Consider the following 22,616-nt stretch of genomic DNA (forward strand, 5'->3'; position numbering starts at 1 on the left):
TACGCATCCATACAGTGCCAGTGCTATGTTTTGGAAAACAGGTTAAATGACTGAGAGTCAACAGCAAAAAAGTATGAACTTCAATCACTGAAAAACATATTTTGAAGACAGGAAGAGATACAGGTCTAGAGGTCCAAGAGTAGCATGAAAACTATGGTGTGAAAGTCACGGTAGGTCACAGTGAAAGAAAACTGTATTTACATTAAAGAAAGGCCCTTTGGGAGAAAAAGGCAAAAAATACTGGAAAAAAAAAAAAAAACAGGTAAGACAACAAAACTAACTTAAAATTACATTAAGAGACAAAAGAATTCTGGGAAAAGGCAAAGTAACCATAACCCTGCCCAAAGTCTCAGAATTAAATAACTGAAATTCACAAAAGAAACAAGAAAAAAAAAATCCCTTCTTTCTTTCTTTCTGTTCTGAACAATGTCTAGATAACTTCTGAAGGCAGAAGACCCAAATTTCTTTCATCACATCTAAAATGCATGTAAGACAATCAGTTATAATCAACTCCACATAAACTACATAGCTCATGGAACAAAAAGTAATTCAGTCTTAAATAAGAACTAGCTTAATTTTGTTACAAAATGGGGTTTGCCTCTGTAGGGAGCCAGTAATAGGGTTAAGAAAGAGAGATCCATTGTGCAGATGTAAGATTAAATGGCTGAAATATACAGGCTAATCATCTGACACTGCCCACCATAATATACCAGAACTACGGGTCCTAATACATTATTTTCTATGAAAAGGAGTCAGACTTACAGGAAACTACAGAAATGGAAAGCCTTATGTCATGTAACTGAAAAGAAACCAAAACTAAACAGAACTCCCAAAAGAACAACCCTGAAGGGACTACTAACTGAAGGACTGGCTGTAAATCTGGATGTTGCAAATCTATGGTGAAGTAAGAAATATTTGATCCATCAGCATTTTGACAAATACCAAATTAACTCCATTTTATGGAGTGAAAAAGAAATCTATCCCATGTAACCAAACATGGTTTTCGTTGATGTGAAGTGGGATCAACTAGATTACATTACAGATCACTTGCCTATACAGCAGTAACAACTGACTTAGCAGTTTTAAGGCTGTGAGGTGTCTGTACCCCAAATAATTTCAGATAAATTAGTGTAATGCATGTGAATCATCAGCCTATTTCAGGATTCTAGCCAGATGATAAACACCATTCAAAGGAATGCTGAATATTTAGTTAGTCTCACTAATTAACTTCCCTTATTAACAATCCCACATAAGGACACTGAACAAGAAAAAATTTCCAAGTAATTTTCTTAAATTCAAATGTTAAGTGGCCATACTTCACCAAATACATTACAGACACAACCCCCACCCCGTTGCCTCTCAAAAAACCCAAAACACTCTTCGGATATTTCAATCCAGATCATATCATTGCCATTCTGAAACTTTAACTAAGCAAGGGGTGTGACTTTGAAATTCTCCCTACAAATCAGAAATGTTGGCATTACAAAAATTGTCCAAAAAATACTCTTCACTGTCCTTCTATGTATGAAAAGTAAACTCTACACTCATCCAGCCCTCATACTTTAGCATTTATAATTCCAAACAGTAACTTGTACCTTTCACCTCCAGTGCTCAAGGACTTACAGATCAAATGTGTTTTTCAAGAAAAGGAGTTACAATTTTTTCATTTTCCCTGCGCCTTAAGAATAATGCATTTGTGCCAGAATATTGTACACTTGAAAAAGTTCAATGATGATATAAATAGAGCAAATCCCCTTAATGGAGACTTGAAAGTTGTCCACAAAAGTCTGATGAAAGCAGAGGCCACAAACATCTCTTTTCATGTAATTCTTACCAACACTATTAATTGCAGAGAAATCACAAGCAAATGATAACTGCAGTATTGAAGTGTTTTCTTCAAAAACAATGAAAACAAAAAGACTGGGGGTGGGGGTGGAGGTGTGGCAGTGCTGGGAATCAGAGTCTTCTGATGAAGCCTAAGCATATCAACAATAGTGAAAACTTTTGAGAAATATATTTTTAACACAAGTAAAATCAGAAAAGCTGTTCGCAACAGGTACTAAAAAAACCTCCCCTGGATTTCTGCACTTCACTAACCGTACTACCAAAGCAATCAGTGAATAATTAGGAGAAGAGACAGTGACTCAGACATAGTAAAGCAGAATTGTTCTCCACTTTGCTTCTCCAGCACGGGCTATTAAATAAATTTTCTGGACTACTGCAAAGACAAAAACATGACTATCTCTTGGCAAATATTTTATTTAGTACATAAGGCTAAATAAAGAAGCCTCATCATGCTATACTGACTGTCAAGTAACATCATGAAAGGCTGTAACAGCAGAATTTTATTCTCAAACCTCTACCTCAAGCCTAAAAAAAGAATGATTTGCATAGTAGTTTATTCCCTTTCTCAATATGATTTTAGAGTTCCACATCCAGACAAATCACACTACTTCATTTACCCTGGAGCAGCTAAGGAAATACAGTTTTTCTATATTTCCTCCTTGGTTGGCATTAGGTACCCTTTCACCCATACAGTATGTTTTCATTTGGTAATGTCCCTCTAATGAAAAAATGAAAACCAGAACAGTAAATCACAGAATGCCATGAGACCACTATGAAATGTGGAAGCCATGCGTAGTCTACAGTAGAAATAGCATCTTATGAAATTGTCAGTTCAAGCATGTAAGTAACTAGACATATACAGATGAAAGCAATTAGTTGCATGGAGTTAATGATTAAAAACAAATTAAAAATCTCTAATTTTCGAAATTCAGTGCAAACATTAAGTCAGTTCTCACATACAAACGTCAAATAAACTATCTAAAACTTATGAAGTCTTGCACATACCAGATGGTAAATCGTTTGTCTTTTCTTACATAAAAATTGTATCCTTACCCTCATCTTTCATACAATCTGGAGGCTTACCAAACTCCGACACCATATTCAGTGTTGTTATCCTGTCAACAAAATGTTTTCTGAATGGTTAATCAAAGCACACATTTCCTTTCTTGGCAAACAGAATTGCCCAGAGTTCTAATTCATTCCCTCACCTTGGGGGTGGGAGGTGGGGGGAGGATAGTGTGTTGTGTGCAGATTTTCAAGAAAGGCCATCACTTAAGAAACAGAATGAAACTACCTCAAACTCCCAAAAAACACACACACAGACCCCAAAACCAACAACACGCAGTTATAATCAATGATAACACTGAGCCATGTGAATTCTGGAAATTGAGCATGTTACGGATAAATCTGCTTAAAACTCTCTAGGTACAAAAATGAATTTAATCTGAACCATACAAGTGGAGATGTACTACAGATCAATACAAACATCACATTATGCAACACAGTTTCTCCCTTGAAGATGTTTAATTGACTGCAGGTGCCCTCAGTGCTTAGTCACACTACATGTTTTGAAAGTGTTTTTACTTTGGTGTAAGTAAAAATTCTCTGCTATCTTATGGCTTTCCAGGAGGCACCAGCAGTTTTCAAGGAAAGTATCATGGAACTTCCAAACTATTTACAAACCAGATGGGTGAGAATTAAAAGGTTCCAATGTAGAGTTTCAGGATATCACCATTAAAAAAAACCAAAACAAAGCCAACAAATTCGTAACTCCTATTTGCCTGTAACTCAACAACCCAGTCAGGATTATCAAACTGGTTCGGCTCTTGGGATTCTAATGCCATTTAGAAGTTAAGATTTCAGGCTTTAATGATCCTAACAGAAGGGCAGGGGTGAAATCCAAACAAAAGCCTGTCAGAAGGTAGCTAAAGTCAGATACATCCTACAGAAATTTAGGGTTTGAATACACCAGGGGGTCAAGCCACGGCACAAATGCAAGACTCTAAACAAAACTATGCTCCTTGGTTGACTTTGTGAAAACATTTTTTAGTCTGTTGTTTAAGTGTTATATTTACTAGCTCTGCTTTGCTACTGATTTATTAAGATTTTCAAGAACACAGCACAAATCTATTCAAGACCAAAGCAATCTTTGCTTATATTTGTAACTCTTTTACCTGTGATTTACAAACTCACTTACCTAGTATAATAGGAAAATACCTTTACTTTGTTAACTTCAATTTGGTAATAATTTGGATTATACACACAAGCAATGCGTATGTTTTTTACTTGTATTATTTGGCTGATGGAATAAATCAACAAATTGTTAGTTTAAAAATTAAAAGAAAATTATTCTTCCATTTAATGCTGGTCTTGTGTATAATGTATTATTCTGGTAAGTTACAGGGCACAGTCCACAGTTTTGTTTTTCTGGTGGTTTGGGGTTCAATCCACTTACAAACACTGGACACTGTCTTACTGCAAAATTATTGGTACAGCATAGTTACACTAATACAGTATACAATACATCCTTCTTTCTGTATACCAGTACATACATCCAAGATTCAAATTCAAAGACTTCAGATGTTCCCAGTAGTCTGTATCTGATTTACAGATACACCAGAACAAAATTCAGCTCATGTTATTTTCAATTACATCTGATAATTTCAACACACAGATTTCTAGATTTTTTCATTATTTACACTTCAAGTAAAACAAATATTATGAACAGAGTTTATAGTTATTCTGTAAACAACCACATTTATTTATTCTGTAAAGTATAATATCAAGCTCATGTTATCACCCTCTTGCATCAACTCTGGTGGCTTTTCTGAACCATTGCTCCTACTTGCATTTGACTGGTCTTGACTGCTTGATAGTTTCTTAAACTGATTAAAACACATTAAAAATAACTTGAATGAGAAATTAATTTAAGATTACTTGAGCAAGTGGAGAAAATGAAAGGGTTTAAGATCATGATTTGGGAAAACAAGTGTCTCATACTAAATTCAAAAAACACATCTAACACAATGATTCTGTAACTTCTAGAACAACTTTTCAGTCATATATAATTTCCACAATCAGTTAGGTTCCTCTAATACCCCTTGAGACCGAAGAATTCCCTCGGTTTTGGTGCGACATTTATAATTTTTTACATGGCAATTAACATACTAGTTAACATACAAGAGCTGAACCACAACACTGATTTGTCAATTTAATTTCAAGACACCTCATTTATTCTTGCATTTCTAGTTAGAAAATGTGATGTTCACTTTTATCTTCAGACAGTTTTCCATGTAAAAATATAAACCTACAAATAGTTTTGTATTTGTTGTATTCTTCCAGAAATGTAAAGTTATTTTTAAATAAAGAAAAAGGCTTAGCTTCTGCATGCGTGCCTCAAACTGGCATGCAACTACAGAGTAATATTTAGACAGATTAATACTTACATAGCCAACACATGCCACATACAACAAATCTAGAGTCAAGTCAGAACAGACTGGAAAACTTTCAATTGTTTCAACTGTGTAAAAGGTACATAAAGTCTCTCTGTAACTGCTAATGTTTGCCTAGATCCAGTTCTGCTTGCCACCAATAACAAACAGCCATACTTTGATGCAACCAGCTCTGCTATCAAGAGATCTAACAATTGCTTAGATCACAGAAAGTTCATTAACAATTACCAAGTTTGTTGTATTTCGGGCATGCCTACTACCTAAACCACTCTCTTCTTTATTAAAGTGTTCTGATTCATAGCTTAACTCCCAGAAGACAAGTCTTGCCAACATAAACATTATTTGAGTGTATAAGGGTTTGAAGACCTACATGTTCTGATGTACAGCCACAAAACCTCCTAGAAAAAACAGAAAATAGTAAGTGGTACCTTGTGATTTAAATGCTAATGATTTATGAAAGAAAACAAAACCTGCAGCCATTTCAGCCTTTTCCACCAATTTAGAAAGCAATTAAGCTACAAATTCCTTTGAGAAAAATCTTGTATAATACTGCCATAGGAGCTGCCAGACAGAAACCACTCTTCAGAGGACTTTGTCAACCTCAACTCTACAAGGATAAAGACTCAACATGATAAAATATTTTATTTATACAAGTATAAATCACTACTGATATACTTCAGAAACTCTGGTCAAGAATGCTGAAACAGATACACCCTCAGTGACTACAACAGTATTTACTTCCATTAAAAAATTTAACCATTGTCTAATGTAAAAATTCAATAACATTTTAACACTCAAAGTGAAGAACCTTCCACCCCCCACTAGCCTTATACACCTTTAGATGCTGTACCTGAGGACCTGAACTAAGCTGACAAACCTAACAAGGCAAAATTGAAACCCAAAAAATACAGGCACCAGTGCTAAGAAATCTATCCTTACTACAGAAATGCCTATGGGCACATTTTCTAAAGCTGGGAGACAGTTGGTTGTTTTTTTTTTTCTACAAGTGGAGGAAAGAGACTACAGAATCTTGGGGACACAGTGGAAGGTATCTGGAAGATCTTGATTTGAGTCACTATCAAAAAGACACTTTAACTTCAAGAACACTTCCAGGTCCATCTGTTAAACTCAGACCTACAAGGTCATTAGAGCAGTGGAATCTCACACAACTAAAACTCTGTAAACTTCTGAATACCATACTACTTCTTCATGGTCTCCCACAATTAATCCCTGGCAGTGCTTCTGCTGACCTCATTGTATGTGCTTATCGGCCTAAAGCTCATGTTAGATAAAGAGCAACTCTGCAAAACTGGATCTTAGTCCAACTCTGCCACAGCTAAAGAAGGAACAACAGGGGTAAACCCACAAGAATCTTTGTGAAAGTAGCATATACAAGCAAATTACCAACTCAGAGCATGCAACTCGGTACAAGACATTCAACAGCACAGAAAAAACTATCAGATCCCTCCCAAAAGTAGTCATTTAAACCATATTTTATGAGTATAGCAATCAAAAGACAAAAATAATAAAAAGTATAAGAAGTTTGGAGATAATATAATTGACAGTCTGAGTCAGTAGTTTTATATTTGTGACCTATTGGAAAAGAAACTTTTGTAATTACGAGCCTTTCTTTTAAATTCATTTGCACCTAAAATGCAGCACTTGAAAATCTAGAAGACAAATCCAGCCTTGTACCACTGACAGCCCAGACGACGATACGGACAGACTCTGTGTACACATATGAATGCGCACATGTGCATGAGGAACAAAAAGACAGTCACTTTAATATCTGAAGTTTATTGGAATTAATTTTTTTATTCACAGATTCAATGTAGTTTTGCAATGTCAGAAAGAAGCATGCATAATATGCATGCTTGAATTATTTTACTATGAGTCTCAGCACCTGTTCATGTTAAACTACGGGCAAATGTAGCAATTCAAAGGCATTCTTAAATACAAATATGTTTCATTTATTTATTTCAAATATACTACTCCATCATTTACTCACTTTATTTCCTAAACGATTACAAAAAGCCTTAACCACACACACAAGCAGTAATATTATATGTAATAAAACAGTTTCCATCTGCAAAGTAATTAAGCGTGTATAAAATACAGTATGTGCATAACTTTCAGAACCAATCTGTTTTGCAGGGTTGCAGCAGAAAATAAATCAAGCTATTTCCAGCTCCTACTGTGATTTAACTATCCAAGCTATATCTCATCTTAATGAAAGAATTATTCCAGGTAAAGGATAGTATGCCCTCAAATTATTTGAAAAAAGATAGCAGTCACATGATTATAATCTCAATTTCACAATCATTCTAATAGGAACAGTTTTGCAGCCTAGTGCTTATCATTTCTGAAAGAACAGACAGATTAGCAGTTCACCTAAAATGCCACCATTCTGATGAGCTCTGGATTATTAAATTGAATTTCACTTCTCCATTATGAAAACTGTTATGTATATACTTACCACAGGCTTTACAGGCAACAGCACAAATCTCTTCCGCAACATATTCTCCAGCTGGAAATTGTAGGTAGTCTCCTCCTGTCTTCCCAGGAGAATGATAAAGGTACACTTGAAGCAATGGTTCTGTCTGCTTCGGTGCACTGGTATTCCTGTGGATGTCACCATTCTGGTGGGCAGTAGAAGTTGTTGTACCTTCCATATTTGTCATTGTAAGACAGGCCATTGTTTGTTTTGGTTCTGTTCAGAGCATTTGCCTAGAAGAAATGTAAGGAGTACTTCTTGACTAATTGTATTTGGGTTTGCTTGTAATACTCATATTTAATGATAGTACTGTTCTGACACAGGAAAAAATATTAACAGCTGAGGACAGAATGGCTTAGGTCTCTGAAAGCTGAGTTTCTCTTTGATTTACTACATTGCCCTATTCTGAGAAATAACAGACACTACAACAGGGAAAAATGAAGATATTAACTGAAAATCCAACTTGAAGATTTATTACTTCCCTCTGGATTTGAGACAGTGTGTTCTCACTTGTCCACTTGAAACATGCTAGTTAATCTGAAAGCCAAAATAATCCTTTTAATAACATCTTTGCAACTCATATTCCCAGTTTAAACGCAAAGATTGCGCTGAGAACTTACAAGACAAAACAGCTAGATAGGTCACACACTGACACTGATGAAGAGAAGGGTTGGAATAGAACCTTACAGCTGAGTTTTAGTCTTAAGCAGACATTTAAAAGAAAACATGTACTAACTGAAGTGAGAGGTAAGACAAAGTCAGCAGACTTGTTTTGTATCTACACATGGGAGGACTTAGAAGACCACATCCTTTCAGACTGAAGTCTATTCATAAAGGAACTCAAGCTAAAAATCCTGTCTGATAAATGTAATCAAAGAAGAGACAAACAAACAACTCAATATACAACCACAGGTACATCTGATAACGACAAAAAACCAAGTTTAAAAAGAGATTGACAGCCTATTCCAAAAATCAGTTGAAGAATTCTTTTGTTCTTCTATGGCTCTATCATAATTTTAATCAGCAAAATCCATGCTTATGATAAAAGCTTTGACCACAGTCTGTAAGGCTTGCTTTTATTAAAACTGATGCCAGTAACTACCACCTGGAATTCAGCATTTCACATTTTGAAAATGGAGGATGGGTCTAAACAATACATTAATTATAAAGATTTTATTTTTTAGAATCACAGAATGGTTTGGGCCACAGTAAGGTCTCCCTGGGGCCTTCTTTCCTCCAGGCTGAACCACCTCAACTCTCTCAGCCTTTCTTCACAGGAGAGGTATTCCAGCCCTCTGATTACTTCTGTGGTCTCCTCTGGACCAGCTCTAACTAGTCCACATCCTCCTTGTGCTAGGGACCCCAGAGCTGGACACAGGATTCCCAAGGGTCTTACAAGAGCAGAGCAGAGAATCACATCCATTGACCTGCTGGCCACCCTTCTTTTTATATGATACAATTGTCTTTCTGGGCTGCAAGCACACATTGACAGCTCATATCTCACTTTTCACCCACCTCTATCCCTGAGTCCTTTTCTGCAGAGCTGCTCTCAATCCATTCAATTCCCAGCCTGTACTGATACTGTGGATTGCTCCAACCCTAGTGCAGAACCTTGCACTTGGTCTTGTTGAATTTCATGAGGCTCACACAGGCCAACTTCTCAAGCCTGTCAAGGTCTCTCTGGATGGCATCCCTTCCCTCACACCCATCAGATGCACCACTCACCTTGGTATCATCCTCAAAGTTGCTGAAGGTGCACTCAATCCCACTGTATGTCATTGTTGGAAGATATCGAATACTTAATAAAGATACTGAACATGAAAATGTTACAGTTAAACTTAATGTTTATTGGTTTGCATAGGCAGATGGATGTTACATTCTTGAGGTGCAATTTTTGACAGCTTTTGTTTATATTGAACTATGTTGCTTTATCATAAAAAAGCTGTTTGGAATATGTTTTTTTTTTTTAATTTTCTGCTCTGAACTACAACTACTGAGGAAAGGATGACTGTATGAGTATACATTCATGTGGGCTAAAAATTACTTGTGCTACAGAAATTGATCACAACAGTTAAGTCCACATTAAAAAAGGCTAAAAACCTTAAAGGATTAAACCCTTAAACTTCATGAACTATGTGACAAAAATATTCAGTTACACATACAGGATGATAAAACTATGCTACCATGACAGTAATCCTGGGGGAAGGGAAAAAAAGACAACATAACCAAGAGAAAAGTGCATCATTTTTTTTCCCAAACTAAGTAACACAAAGAGCCACTGTATCACAAACATAAATCTGGATTTCTAGGTGCAGCTGTCACTCACTATATTCCTTGGGCTCTGATCTAGCAGGTCATATGGATTCCCTATGCCTCATTCATAGAGCCAGCTACCTCTAAAAGATTTGTGCTTTCAGCTGCAAAAGCAGCACACAGGTTACAAGTGTTCAATGAACGAAAAAAATATGTTTCTCTTAACCCATCAAGGAATTAATGTTTTTTAGCAGAAAATAATCACCACATCAATGGAAACATCATATTTAAAAGATTTCTCACTACCTCTGTCAATAATATGCAAAATACAATGTTTGTGCTCCACCATTTTCTTATACAAAATACTCACAACTTTAATCTCCAGAGGAAGACTTAGTTAATTACCACAGCAATTTTTCTAAAAATAGTCTAATATTAATCCTCTGTTGAATACAGATCTTCAACTGAAGACCTTTCATCTTGGTCACTTGGTATTATGTGTATCCAACACTGAATGAAAATCTTGTTTATAGAACTAACTGAAAACCTGGCCAACTTCAAAAGTAAACTTAACAGACATGTTTGTGCCTCCATCACCTTCATAAAAAGGTGGGTATTTACAAACACATTTCCACTTCAAAAAAACCCTCAGCATTTCCTTGTTTCTATAGAAAAAACCCCATTAACCAAGAAGGGACACTTTCTTAATCACACCTAAGAATATGAAACATCAAAGTGCAGTAAAAAATGCAAAATAAATACCGTAACAGAATACCCTTTTTGTTGCACTAATTTCGAAGGTTTCATGCAACAATATGAAAAATCTCCAGAAATACTATTTGTATAATTGTGTCACAATTTCAATGTGAATAATCTTCAAGGTTGTTTTTTTATGTCAAAGACCTGATGAAACAGGTGAAAGAAAAAAATATCCCTAAATCAGTTTCTTCACTGAAAAACAGAAAAAGCATTTTCTTGGCCTTTGTTCTATGCATCCAAGTAAACCAGTTCCACGAAAGAACCTGTGCAGTAATCGAAATACAAGGTCACCACTCACCAGTAGTGTGAAAAATCTCATCACGAACAAAATTGCTTTCACCTTTATTTCTTAGCAAACAAGTCTCCAATTGGACACACTTGGTTTTCCCTTCTTTGCTCCATCCAGAGACCATTTCATCAGCACAACAGAAACATTAAACATGGCAAAAAAAAATATTAACTATTCTGGATGAACAGCAATTAAAAGATAGTCTATTCTTCAACCACTGTAAAAGTTGAGTAATGTGAGACTAAATATACTGGGAGACATTAATCTACCTGTTTGGAGAATATATCTGGGTATCATTTTCTGGGGTATACAGAACAGATCTGACATAACACTGTAATTCAAAAGAATTCCTGTGTTTGTATAACGAATGTAAATGTTCACGTAAAGAATTATCATAGCTGTATAAAAGGATTTAATATACACAGAATGGGACTTATCTATAGCTAAGTTACAGTACCATGGAGGTATTTGTTTGCAAAAAGGGAGCTATGTACCTGGTCCACACACATCTGAAAGTGGTTATCTGACACAATCATCACTCAGTGAAAATCAAAAATGGCTTGACCCTTTATTCACATAACAAAAATGTGTAAGAAAATCTGGGTAGACTATAAACATCTTTATTTGGAGATCAAAGCTACCAGCTATAAAAGATCTGATTCTGGTACTGATGAACAGAGGATTTGATCCAATAGGATTACTTTAATGTTCCTAAACTGGATAGCATTTCAAGTCACAGCCTCTAAAGGATAAGATTAATCATTCCCCATACTGCTCTAACAACAATCACCAGCATCTACAATGCAACATGTTTACATGCAATTCTCTGTTGTCCGTACCGCCACTGCACCTGAGGATTAATTTTATCAGCTACACCGGGCTGCACTAATTCATATGGTTCTTTTTAAATCAACCAGGAAGAAATTAATTAATGTGATTGAAAACCACCACTTATGCAAGAAATTTCATTAAAATGTGGAGCACATACAAAACCCTCATGATTTAATAATACTCAGCATTCACAGACCTGTTCAGAACCTTTTTTCTTCTTATGAACAAACTGAGCTATGGGGTCTACCACTTTTGCAAAATCTAAACTCTCTTCTTGAAAATAATTGTCCCCCATCTTCAGTTTACGTCTTTTTCTTTCTTTGTGGGTTTCTAGGGAAACATCCAGGGCTAGGATCTTAAGCCATACCACTTCAAACATACAACTTTGGAGGTTCAAAAATCAGAGCATTTCTCACTACATTCTCACTAATTACCTTTTATCACTTGACAACTCTCTGTAGGAAACATGAGAGTGATGAAGCCCTTTAAATAAGGATGTCACAAATGTCCACTTGCTGCTGGTATCCACAGGAGGTCAGACAAAACAGGTACACAAGCAGTGGTGGGACATAATGTATCTGCAATAAAAACATACTAAATATTAAAAAACGTTAATGGCTGTGAACCATACATAGTACATAATTATTTAGGAATTCAAATCTGTGTTTAGGTAGAGATAGAATGATTGACTCCTATCTCATTTGACCAAATTCCCATCGTCTTTGCCAAGAACTGTTTAAATTTGGGGGTTTTTTAAATACAAAGTTTGAGGAAAAAAATTTTAAAACCACATTTTTGGCACAGTTCTAGCAAGAAATTGGTGTATGAAAAAGACATCTGACTTGAAATATGATTGCCAATACTTTTTCTTCACTCACCACATTTTCCTTTTCTGTGAATACAGCAACAGTTTAAGAAAACTGTTGATGGCATTACATGAGAAGAGAAATTATAAAGGAAAAATAATTACAAAAAGAGACATGGTAAGTTCACTTCATGTAGTAAATCTCTTAGCCAGAACAATTAATTCTATTTGAAAACTGACAATAGCCACTCGTTTCAATTCATGTGGAAGTTAACACCAAGTGTCTCATAGCAGGAAGGACAAGGCACACCCACCCTTGCTCTCTTTGCATAACATTTCTGTGGTTGCAAGAAACACCATTTGAAAGCACTTCAGCACAACAGCAGCTTCCTGCACCAGTGAAAAAATGAAAAATTCCTTGTTGTGACCCTCACAACATAAGAAAGGGCTTGCTAAAGAAGCAAAAATGAATTTTGAAACTGAAGAGAGGGAAAAAACAAACCAATGGAAGTTCAAAGTGGGCAGAATTCAGAATGAAAGAACACTGCAAGTTTTAGATTTGATGACTCTTCAGATGGAAACCTCCCTGGATAGTAGAGAAGGAAATCTACAGAACTTCCTCAGCACCATGTGCTGTGTCTACTGAGTCTACCAATACCCCAAGAAAAAGGAACCCATCTCAATGAGCAGTAAATTCAGCTTCTCTCCCCACAGACTGTTATGGCAATGACTAGTGTTTCTTCCCTTGCAATACTGGCTTTAAAGATAAGCAGTTTTGCCTTGTTTGGACAGCTGTTTATTTTGTATGCACCTCCAGGGATTCTCCTTCAAATGCTGTCTAGCAAGCCAATTAAAATCTGATCCAAAGTCCAGTACAGTCAATGCAAGTTTTCCAGACCTGTGTTAAAGTGCTGGAGGGAGGGCGAGGGATGGTTGTTTAGGGCAGAGCAGTCTATCACTGACTTACCTACTGAGCACACACTCCATGCAGGCTGATCTGAGAGCACCGGCTTCAAACTAAACATAGAACAACTACGTGCTCATGCAGGTTTCAGATAGAGGGGCATTACTGGGTATTCCAAATTCTTTTCTATTTTAAAAGTACTATTCCACGCTCAGAACTGCCTTGCATTCATCATTGCCAAGCAGGCTCTTGACTTTAAGCAAAACTGTATGAAGATTTACCTGACTGCAGTTAATTACGTAGTTTTTCCATAAACACCGGATCAATTGCACATCATCATCAGCTATAGGAGACATCTGCTGATAAACTGATGGGACAAACCAGGTTAAGCTAAGAACTGAAGCCACTTCTACTCTCTGCCTAGAGGTTGCAGTATTTTGAATAAGCTCAGTGACACTGCAGCTTGCATTTCAAATGCAAAAATTGGGATAAAGCAGCCTAGTATCAAATCTGTCCTCCTTCACATGACGAACAGAAAAATGATTGCTTGTTTACACAAGAGAAGCTCATAGCTCTGAGCAAAAAGCAAAGAGATTTGGAGATGAAAAACTGCAAGCTCAACAGGCTCACAGTGGTTGCAGAAACATATTTATCTTTTTTTTAAAAAAAAAGTCAATAACTCTTCCACACATATTTACAGACATACCTATTTACAGGTATCTGCATCAAAACGTTATAAAACCATTCAGTATACATCCTTTCAGACTAAGTAAATCTCATCTGACACAACTTGTCATTTTAGCAGCAGAGTTGCAAAGAATGTTACCTACATTTCTGGCTGTGCCAATCTGAGAGTGCATCATCTTGCCAGTGACCAAACTCCCCCATTTCTTCCTTCCCTCCAATTTGTTCAGGTTTACAGCAGCTTATATTTCTGGCAGCTGCAAGGATTTAAATGCCCAATTTAATAATGAACTTAAGAGTCTAATGTAACTCAGTCAAAATATATAAATTAGTCCATCATCTCCACACTGCCATTATCTGCAAATAACACAATACAGAATTTGTCACACAGAAGAGATTCTACAACCTGAAAAAAATAACTTCTCAGCAAGCTCTCAGAATTCGTATAAATACAGTTAAGTGTTTATTGTGCCTGTGTCACTGGGTACCTTGAATACTCAAATTACTAGCATAAGAGGAGAAAGATCAAAACAGCATTTCCTATTAACTATTTTCTATTTCCTGCTTGGAAGACATAGGTTGTCTCCCAGCAACTCAACATGTTTATTGCCAGTAGAGTAGGACATCTTGTGTAAACTCAAGATGATAAAAATGTGTACATTTTCCATCTGCTTATACACATATCCTTCCTTCAAGAAATTTGAATGCACATTGTAAACAACAATCACAAAAGCCTTTCCAAGTAGTGGTAGGTAGGTGGTCAAGATTGTAGGTAAGAGTCTCACAAAAAATGCCAACAGGTCTTAGATTAGTCAGTAGTAATGGGAGAACATCAGTAAGTTCTGAAGAGTATTATGTGTCTTGCTACAAGACCAAAGTACGTTTTTTACCTTTAAAACCAAGATTACACTAAGAAGAAAAGTCAGCCAGTTTCCCACTTGTAATTATTTTGGTTTGTTTGTTTTACACTTAATATGTATACTTAATATTTCATTATCGTTTTCACAGTTCAGTTTGAATGTACAGGAAACTAAACTTTCCTGTAACATGCACCCAGCATGGCCTGTTATGCTATGAAAAATTAAAAATCTTAAAAAGATAACAATAGTATTCATATTCTGCATACAACTTGCAGTATTCCTTGCATATCTGATGTGACTTGCTTTGAGTATGCAGGTTTGTTTTCGTGTGGTTCTTCAAACATAGTAGTACACTAAATTCAGAGAACCAAATGCATATAATACTTTGTCAGGTAATAAAGTATTGTATTTTTAAAACAGCAGCATGTGCAGAAATGCCACTGCTTTCAACAGACCAAGACATTCTGAAGCCTTTGGTCTGTCAGAACACATGACATCAGCTAGTATTTCACAAAAAGTTCACAGCAACAGATTCACATCTCTACCACATTCAAGAGAAAATATTCTTATGACTAACTTAAACAAAGTACTCAACAATACCTTTAAAAATACTAAGCAATTTTGGAAATTTAAGAACTTTTTCCATTGCTTAGACAACAGATGCTCAGTTTACATATAAGGTTTATCTGTGCTTTGATTGCATCATCTTCTGCATTAAGAAAACTGTTGTCTTTTCACAGGTAATATTTGTACTGACTTTTAAAATAGCTTTCACCAAAAAAAAAATTGCCTTAAAACATATTTTAAAATGTTTTGTAGAAAAAGGGTATATCTTCAGTTGTCATGGTCTTTTTCTAGCATACTCTGCCTGTAGGGGGATCTAAAAGTTGCCCTGACATGAGATAAAGCCACTGACACAAGAAAGCACTGTTCTAACAAGAAACAACTGCAAAAAGTGATTCCAAATTAATTTTCTTGTTTTATCAGCTGTACATTAATATCACACAAGGATTTTTAATATATCAAGATTTGAATTAACATAGTAGCAAGCAGATACAGAAAGAAGATGACAGACTAACATATCAATGACAAAACACTCACTAAAAAAAAATGGAGAAGCAAAGATAACAATTGCTTACAGTTTTCACTTGGCAAACCACTGCCTGTATCAGCAATTCAGCAAGAGTCCATGAACTTTTGCACAAGGAAAGAGTAATGATCCTGGCCTGATCTGCTTGTATGACACAGAGGCTAAGTTAGGAGCTGTTAATATGAGGATTTTAATATTTTCATTCCCATTAGGAATAATAATATTTTTTTTAAAAATCATTATTTCTAAGTTCTTCATAACAGAGTGAAACCCTTGCTCTAGCTTATCCCAGAAAGCAAGCTACCTGGGGGTGCTGCTGGAAAAGCAGAATGAACAATCACTGAAGATGCCTCTGCATCACAGTAACCTGCCAAGTAGGTGAGGTACCAGAAAACTAGTCAAATCAAAGACCTGCCCACAAGCAACAGCTCTGTTTAGGTTCCATCAGAACTTTAGCAAAAGTCAGTCAGTATCTGCAAAACATTTCAATTTCACCATGCTGATAAATTTCAGCAAAAGACTATTTCATCAGAAAATTTCCAAGCAATTCAAATGGTTGCCCAACTGTTTTGGCAAGGATGATCTCCTGAGACAGTGGCATCTGAGGATCCTTAAGTCCATTCAGAGCCACCATTATCTGAACAGCTTTATATGCACAGAGGACATAGGAAAAGTAACCACAGTAAGTCAGAAAGACCTTTTGCATGAAGTATGTGAAAAATGTCACCAATTTCACGATTCCCTTACACATCTCTAAGTTCTTCTAAAGTGATGCAATAAAAGATGACAACAGCAAAATTAGGACTAAGCGATATTTTCATAAGTATGCCACATGATACTAGACTGTTTCATGAACTGTACTGAGAACTGAATTCTATTTAATAGCTCAAACCATGAAATAAGGGTTAATTAGTAGAGCACCAGTATTCCTTAATTGATTCTTCAATTTTTTTCAAAAATACATAAAAAAGGAATTTCCAATGCTCCTGTGTGGACAGAGCAAATTACCTCAAAGTAAGAATTGTTTCTGAGGATTGCTGGCTACTAGTCTCATTCTGCCTGGTGGCTTTTTGTTACAAAAAAAAAAAAAAGGAGAGTCACTGTCCTACATAGAGCAATCAAAGCACTGGCTTCTATGTAAAAACTTAACTACCAGTGAATTACCAAGAAATCAGGAGACAAAAAAGGTTAAAAAAATAATAACATTTCAAAGTGGAAAAAATATTTCGACTCACCACTGCAACAGAAAGAATTAATTTTCTATTAAAAGGCATTTTTGTGAAAACACCATCTAGGGGAAAAACACTTCAGCAACCTCTAGAGAATAGATAAGACAGCTACAACTTCACTCAAAAGTTAAAATAACTATTGAAAGTGCAAATAAAAGCAAAAAGTGCAACAGCAGCAAAGTAGTCTGTCAAATTGCTTGGCTTTCTTTAACACTTCAAGATTAAGATAGTGGGGAGGTGATGCTGGGGGACACTTTTGAATAAAGCAAGCTATCTTCTTCCAAATGTAATTCCCAGTGTCATAACTGAAGAGGGATTTGTCAAAACACAAACCAGCAGTTGTTGCTACAGTACCGCATCACCAAAGAGTAGCTTCAATAGTTGCAAAACAGATACCAGTTTAGCAGATGCTGCCAAGAACCAAGCAGGTTACACTTAAGCTGTAAAGAGTCGTAACACATTTCATGTTGCAGTCAGAGAGTGCTGAACAGTGGCGCAGCAGACACCAGCCATATCGAAATCAAAAAGGTTTCAAAACTGCCACTCTTCTCTCAGCCTCCAAAGACCTGTCCTTTTTCCTGTGGCAGGCAATCATTTCTCAGGTAAATGTGGGCTCTCAACAACTTAACTGTGGGAGAAAGAGAACAGCCAAGACCCACCACTTGCCGTAGTTTGGTACATCTGAAGGACGTCAGACCTTTGACAAGTTCTTTATCCTCTCCAACTACAGGAGTGTCATGGAGCTCCAAGTCTATTAAAAAAAGCATCTTCTAAGCAAACAACACAACAGTAGTTTCATCAAGTAGAATTATATCCTAGTAGAAAATACAAGGTTCTCTTCCTTCACAGAAGATAGAGGGTTTCTCACAGCAAACACTTCTGTGAGGAAAACCAGTCATAACTCTTCCCAGTTGGCATTGGCTACTACAATAAATTGCCTAGCTTGTGGTTGTTCAGGAAGCTTTTTCCAAGACCTGGATTTTAAAAAGTTAAACCCATCTGGACTTTCCTTCTGAATTCTGTCATCTCCCTTTTCTTGGCCTCTTATCTCACTTCCCCAGTCTGGCAACTTCCCTCCTCAAAGGTTAGTAAAACTAGTGCCTCTACAGTAACTGTCATATGTGTTTACACTTTGTGTAGAAACTCACTAGGGCTGAAGAGTTAGAATTTTCTTCCTGTGAACCAGGAGCAGAAGATTATATGGTGGGGGGAAGGGCAGTAACACTGCTAGTCTCCTGTAGGCAAGTAGGAGGTACACAGAAGGAGGAAGAGCCAGGCAAGTGTTAAAACTGCTTAAAAAAACCTTATTTCCCCCCTCCATGGGTTAAGACATTTTTATTTTGTGGCTTATTCTCCTCCAACACAAATTGAAATTAGTAACATCACAAAAATGGGGAAAAAAAATTAATGAGGTATAGAAAGATCCTGATTACTGGCTGAGTACCAAAATAGCTTAACAAAAAACTGATTCTCAAAGACAGACTAAGGAAATTTGAAGTCACCTTTTGTATAGTGAGCAGCAATTGCACAGGTATCACTATGCCTGTTCGCTATATTGTTCTAGATGAAAAGCTGTCTCCAGTTTCAACAAGTAGATCTCATGACAGTCTACTCTTCTCTGTCAAGCTTCCACTCTCTAAAGGCAGAGATTTAGAAGTGCAATTTTACACTTTGCCACACAGGATAAAGTACCAAGAAGAAAATAATCACAACCCCAGCCACCTTTTCGGCCTACAAAAAAAGAAAACCAGAAGAGATCCAGTATGTTCTTCACAATATCATATGTATAAGATGCTCCCCTGCTGCTCCCACTTTTGTGGGGTCATTGGTTTCTTTCCTCTCTCAGTTGTCACCACCTTAGAAAAACAAAGGGTAAAGTGGTCTTGGACAAGAAAATTACATAATATAATGCATGCTAAAACATGCATAACCTTGTTTCCTGTAACAATTTTCAGTGAAAAATGTGAGGGAGGAAAAAGACTAGTAAATCTGTGACAGACATCAAAAATGTGAAAACATCTGGATGAAGTTATCCCCTTATTTCTAGCGCTTTTACTTTACACTATCTGAGGAGAATCTGAAAACATGTGCTTCAACAAACTAGCCCTTTGAAGAAATAACTGTCAGCATGTAAACAGGGTAACATTTAAGTCAGAGTGAATCAGCAATCTCTACCACGCAGCCAAGAGCAGTAGATGTTAGTGTCTCTGGACTCTCAGAAAGTCTCTGTCTTTCAGCCTACCCTGCTTTTTCAGCTTCAGTTTAGAAATTGTATATCAACAGGCCAGACCTGATACAAATTTCATGTACAAATTCCCGCCTCAAGGTACAGGAGTTTCTATGGGAATTTGGTGGTGGTGTTCCTCTCTCCACCTTTGGAAAAGTACTTAAATTTCTGTAGAGGAAACAAGGCTAGCTCTTTACAGTGACACATCATTTACAGAAACCTCTAACTCAAATATTTAGAAGTGCTTAACTTTGAATTACCTTTGCTTACAGAAAATGTAATTCCATACGATGCAATCTATGTAAGATGTCTTGCATTTTTAAGTTTTCTTTGGTATTGCAGGAGCAACTAAAAACCCAGGCAAGATTAGAGCCTGAAGCTCTAAACCAGTTTATGAAAAACCTGTCTTAACAAAAAACCACGAAAAACCCCAAAGCCACAAAACCTCTCTTTGCCCCTCAACTTAGATCCTGTATAGATTCAATGAGGCTACAAATGGGCATTGTGCACAAAGTCACATTTTTTAAATCTTTACAGAATCAGGGCCCGGTCACATAATGCCATACAACAAAACATGAAAAAGACCTTCTGAGACATGCAAGCAAGAGTCTTGTGAGACAGTGCCACAGAAATATTTTAAATCAAGTAATTTCTGTAAATGAGAGTTTAATTAAATACTAATACTCTAAAAGCCAAAACTATATAAATGTATTCACAAGCCTATCAAATAGTGATTTAGAGTTCAACTACCATATATATAAATATTGCAGTTTCTGTTATTCTTTGATAGAAGGGTTGAAGTATTTAAAAACAGGAATACATTCTTTTTTTAAAGCTTATTTTACTGCTTCATATTGTTGAATAATTTATGATAGCAATGTTGACATTTTATCTTTATAATTCAGGAAAATGTACTTGCTTGATAGTTTATTTAATGCTTCCTTAATCATCAATGGCCTGAGAGCTCTCCACTTGTTCCCTATCTCAAACACCAGCTAGCTTTCGCAAAGATACAGCACTACATGCTTTGCCAAGATCACGTTATCTCTATAAACACAGATTGTCAGAAAAAAATGGAAGCCAAAACCCCAGGGCTCTGAAAGTAAACAAAGGTTCATCATAAAATGTACCATTAGAGGAGATTCTGCAAAACTAATGAAGATGACAGAGAAAAAAGTTTAGTTGAGACAACCATACCTTCACAATGTAATGTTTCAAATATTCTGTGTCCTCCTGTACATTTAAAAAGAAAAAAAAGACACAGGTTCTTCCCCCCCTGCTGGAAAAGAGTCAAATTATCATCATATGTGTTCAGTACTTACAGAACTCTGTTTTGAGTGCGATTATGCAATTCAGTTGTGTGCTTTAAAGAGAAAGAAAATACTCCCTATTAAGATACACTTACAAAAAGCTCCCTCTATTCAGGTTGCATATTTCCCCAGGTTTTAAAATAAGAATGACACAAAATGTTTTCACGATTCTTGAGATTATATGCTGAAAAAGTGTAAGGAAATTGCAGAAAGCAAGAGCATGAGAACTGTGCTCCAACAGATCAAAAAAGCTCCAGGAGACTACCTGATGTGGATTCAAGAAAAAAAAAAAAAAAGTAATGGAAAAACAAATTATTTAAATAGGAGATACACTGGCTGTAGAATAAATACCTATTTGAAATACAACATTCTTTTTCTCAGAAGCAAGAATATCAAACTTCTGGAACAAAGAGTCAAGAAAGCACTAGATTATGTATTTCTTGATTTAAAAACATTAAGAGTATGCATTGTTGCAAAATAGGGTTTAGATAAACCTATGTTGCTGAACTTGGTAGAGGAGGAAAGCCAAAATGTAACTGGTCCACAATATATACAAGATCAGATAAGAAGATACAGCGTTCTTTTCTGGATTTTGAAATGTGCTGCTATAGATTGTGCTATTATCAGTTCCTTTATGAGAAGGCATTATAAAAAAAAAGATGAAACATTTATAGCATGACAGTATTTTTAAACTGATAAGTTTTTTATAAAAAGTTAATTTCAAAATTCCCACTGACCAATTATCCAACTATTCTTAAAAGTCTGATGACAGAAAACTAGACAAAACAAACCACTCAAGTCTTTCAGTACATAAGCCAAATTCCAACACAAGCTTTGCCTTTGAGCCCTTAAGTCTAGGGCTCTCATCTACATTTCAATCTCAGGTGAGTTTCCACTACTCTAAAGAAAGTTCTGTGGATGTACCCACTCAGTAATGCAAACCAAGACACATCAGTTCTTCCTGCTAGACCCCACTCCAAGTCAGAAATAATACTGTTTCATTCTTGCCTAAAAGTGGTATTTTCCCACCCCCTTTTGGATGGAAAATTCAAATCTACCTAAGGTCATCTGTTCAAAATTTAGAACACTCTAAATAAGAGAACAATATGGGCTTTTTCCTAGATCAATCTCAAACCACTTCAGTTTCCTACAGAACTTCTCAGCATATTATACATATTTATCTGCAGTCTCACCTCAGCTCTGCCAAACTAAAAATTTCAGACCTCTCTTTCAGGGTTTGAAACAAGCTTCTGCAAGGGAGTTGTCTTTCATGGCCCTCAAGAATCACTTCCCAACGCAAAATAGAAAAAGATTAAGTATTCCACACTACTTAACATGTGGCTAACAGAGATGACAAAAACAAGCTATGAGTGTGATGCAGTGAAAAACCCAGCTAGCTTCTCAAGAAAGGCCTGTTAAAGATACTGCAGACTATTTAACCCTTTTTATTTCATTGAATACAATTACTTTTAATTAGATAAACTGGAGCTAAGTCTAGAATACAAGTAATATGCAGCATATTACAGCCAAGTTTTTCTGTAACTTGCAAACTACACTAAGACATGTCCCCAGCTGAGCTAGGAC

At 36.2% G+C, this 22,616-nt stretch overlaps 1 protein-coding gene across 2 annotated transcripts in view; it reads right to left on the reverse strand.

Moving 5' to 3' along the window:
• JAK2 (Janus kinase 2) overlaps nucleotides 1–22,616 on the reverse strand; it is a 93,461-nt gene that overhangs the window by 39,652 nt on the left and 31,193 nt on the right. For both annotated transcript variants that reach the window (XM_074931457.1, XM_074931459.1), the window contains 2 exons: nucleotides 12,358–12,501; nucleotides 7,774–8,024 (listed from right to left, as the gene is read on the reverse strand). In XM_074931457.1, the coding sequence (XP_074787558.1) occupies nucleotides 7,774–7,993 (220 nt within the window). In that variant the 5' untranslated portion in view covers nucleotides 7,994–8,024; nucleotides 12,358–12,501. The remainder of the gene's footprint in view (nucleotides 1–7,773; nucleotides 8,025–12,357; nucleotides 12,502–22,616) is intronic.

Source organism: Athene noctua, chromosome Z (genome assembly GCF_965140245.1).
Source record: "Athene noctua chromosome Z, bAthNoc1.hap1.1, whole genome shotgun sequence".
Taxonomy (NCBI): domain Eukaryota; kingdom Metazoa; phylum Chordata; class Aves; order Strigiformes; family Strigidae; genus Athene; species Athene noctua.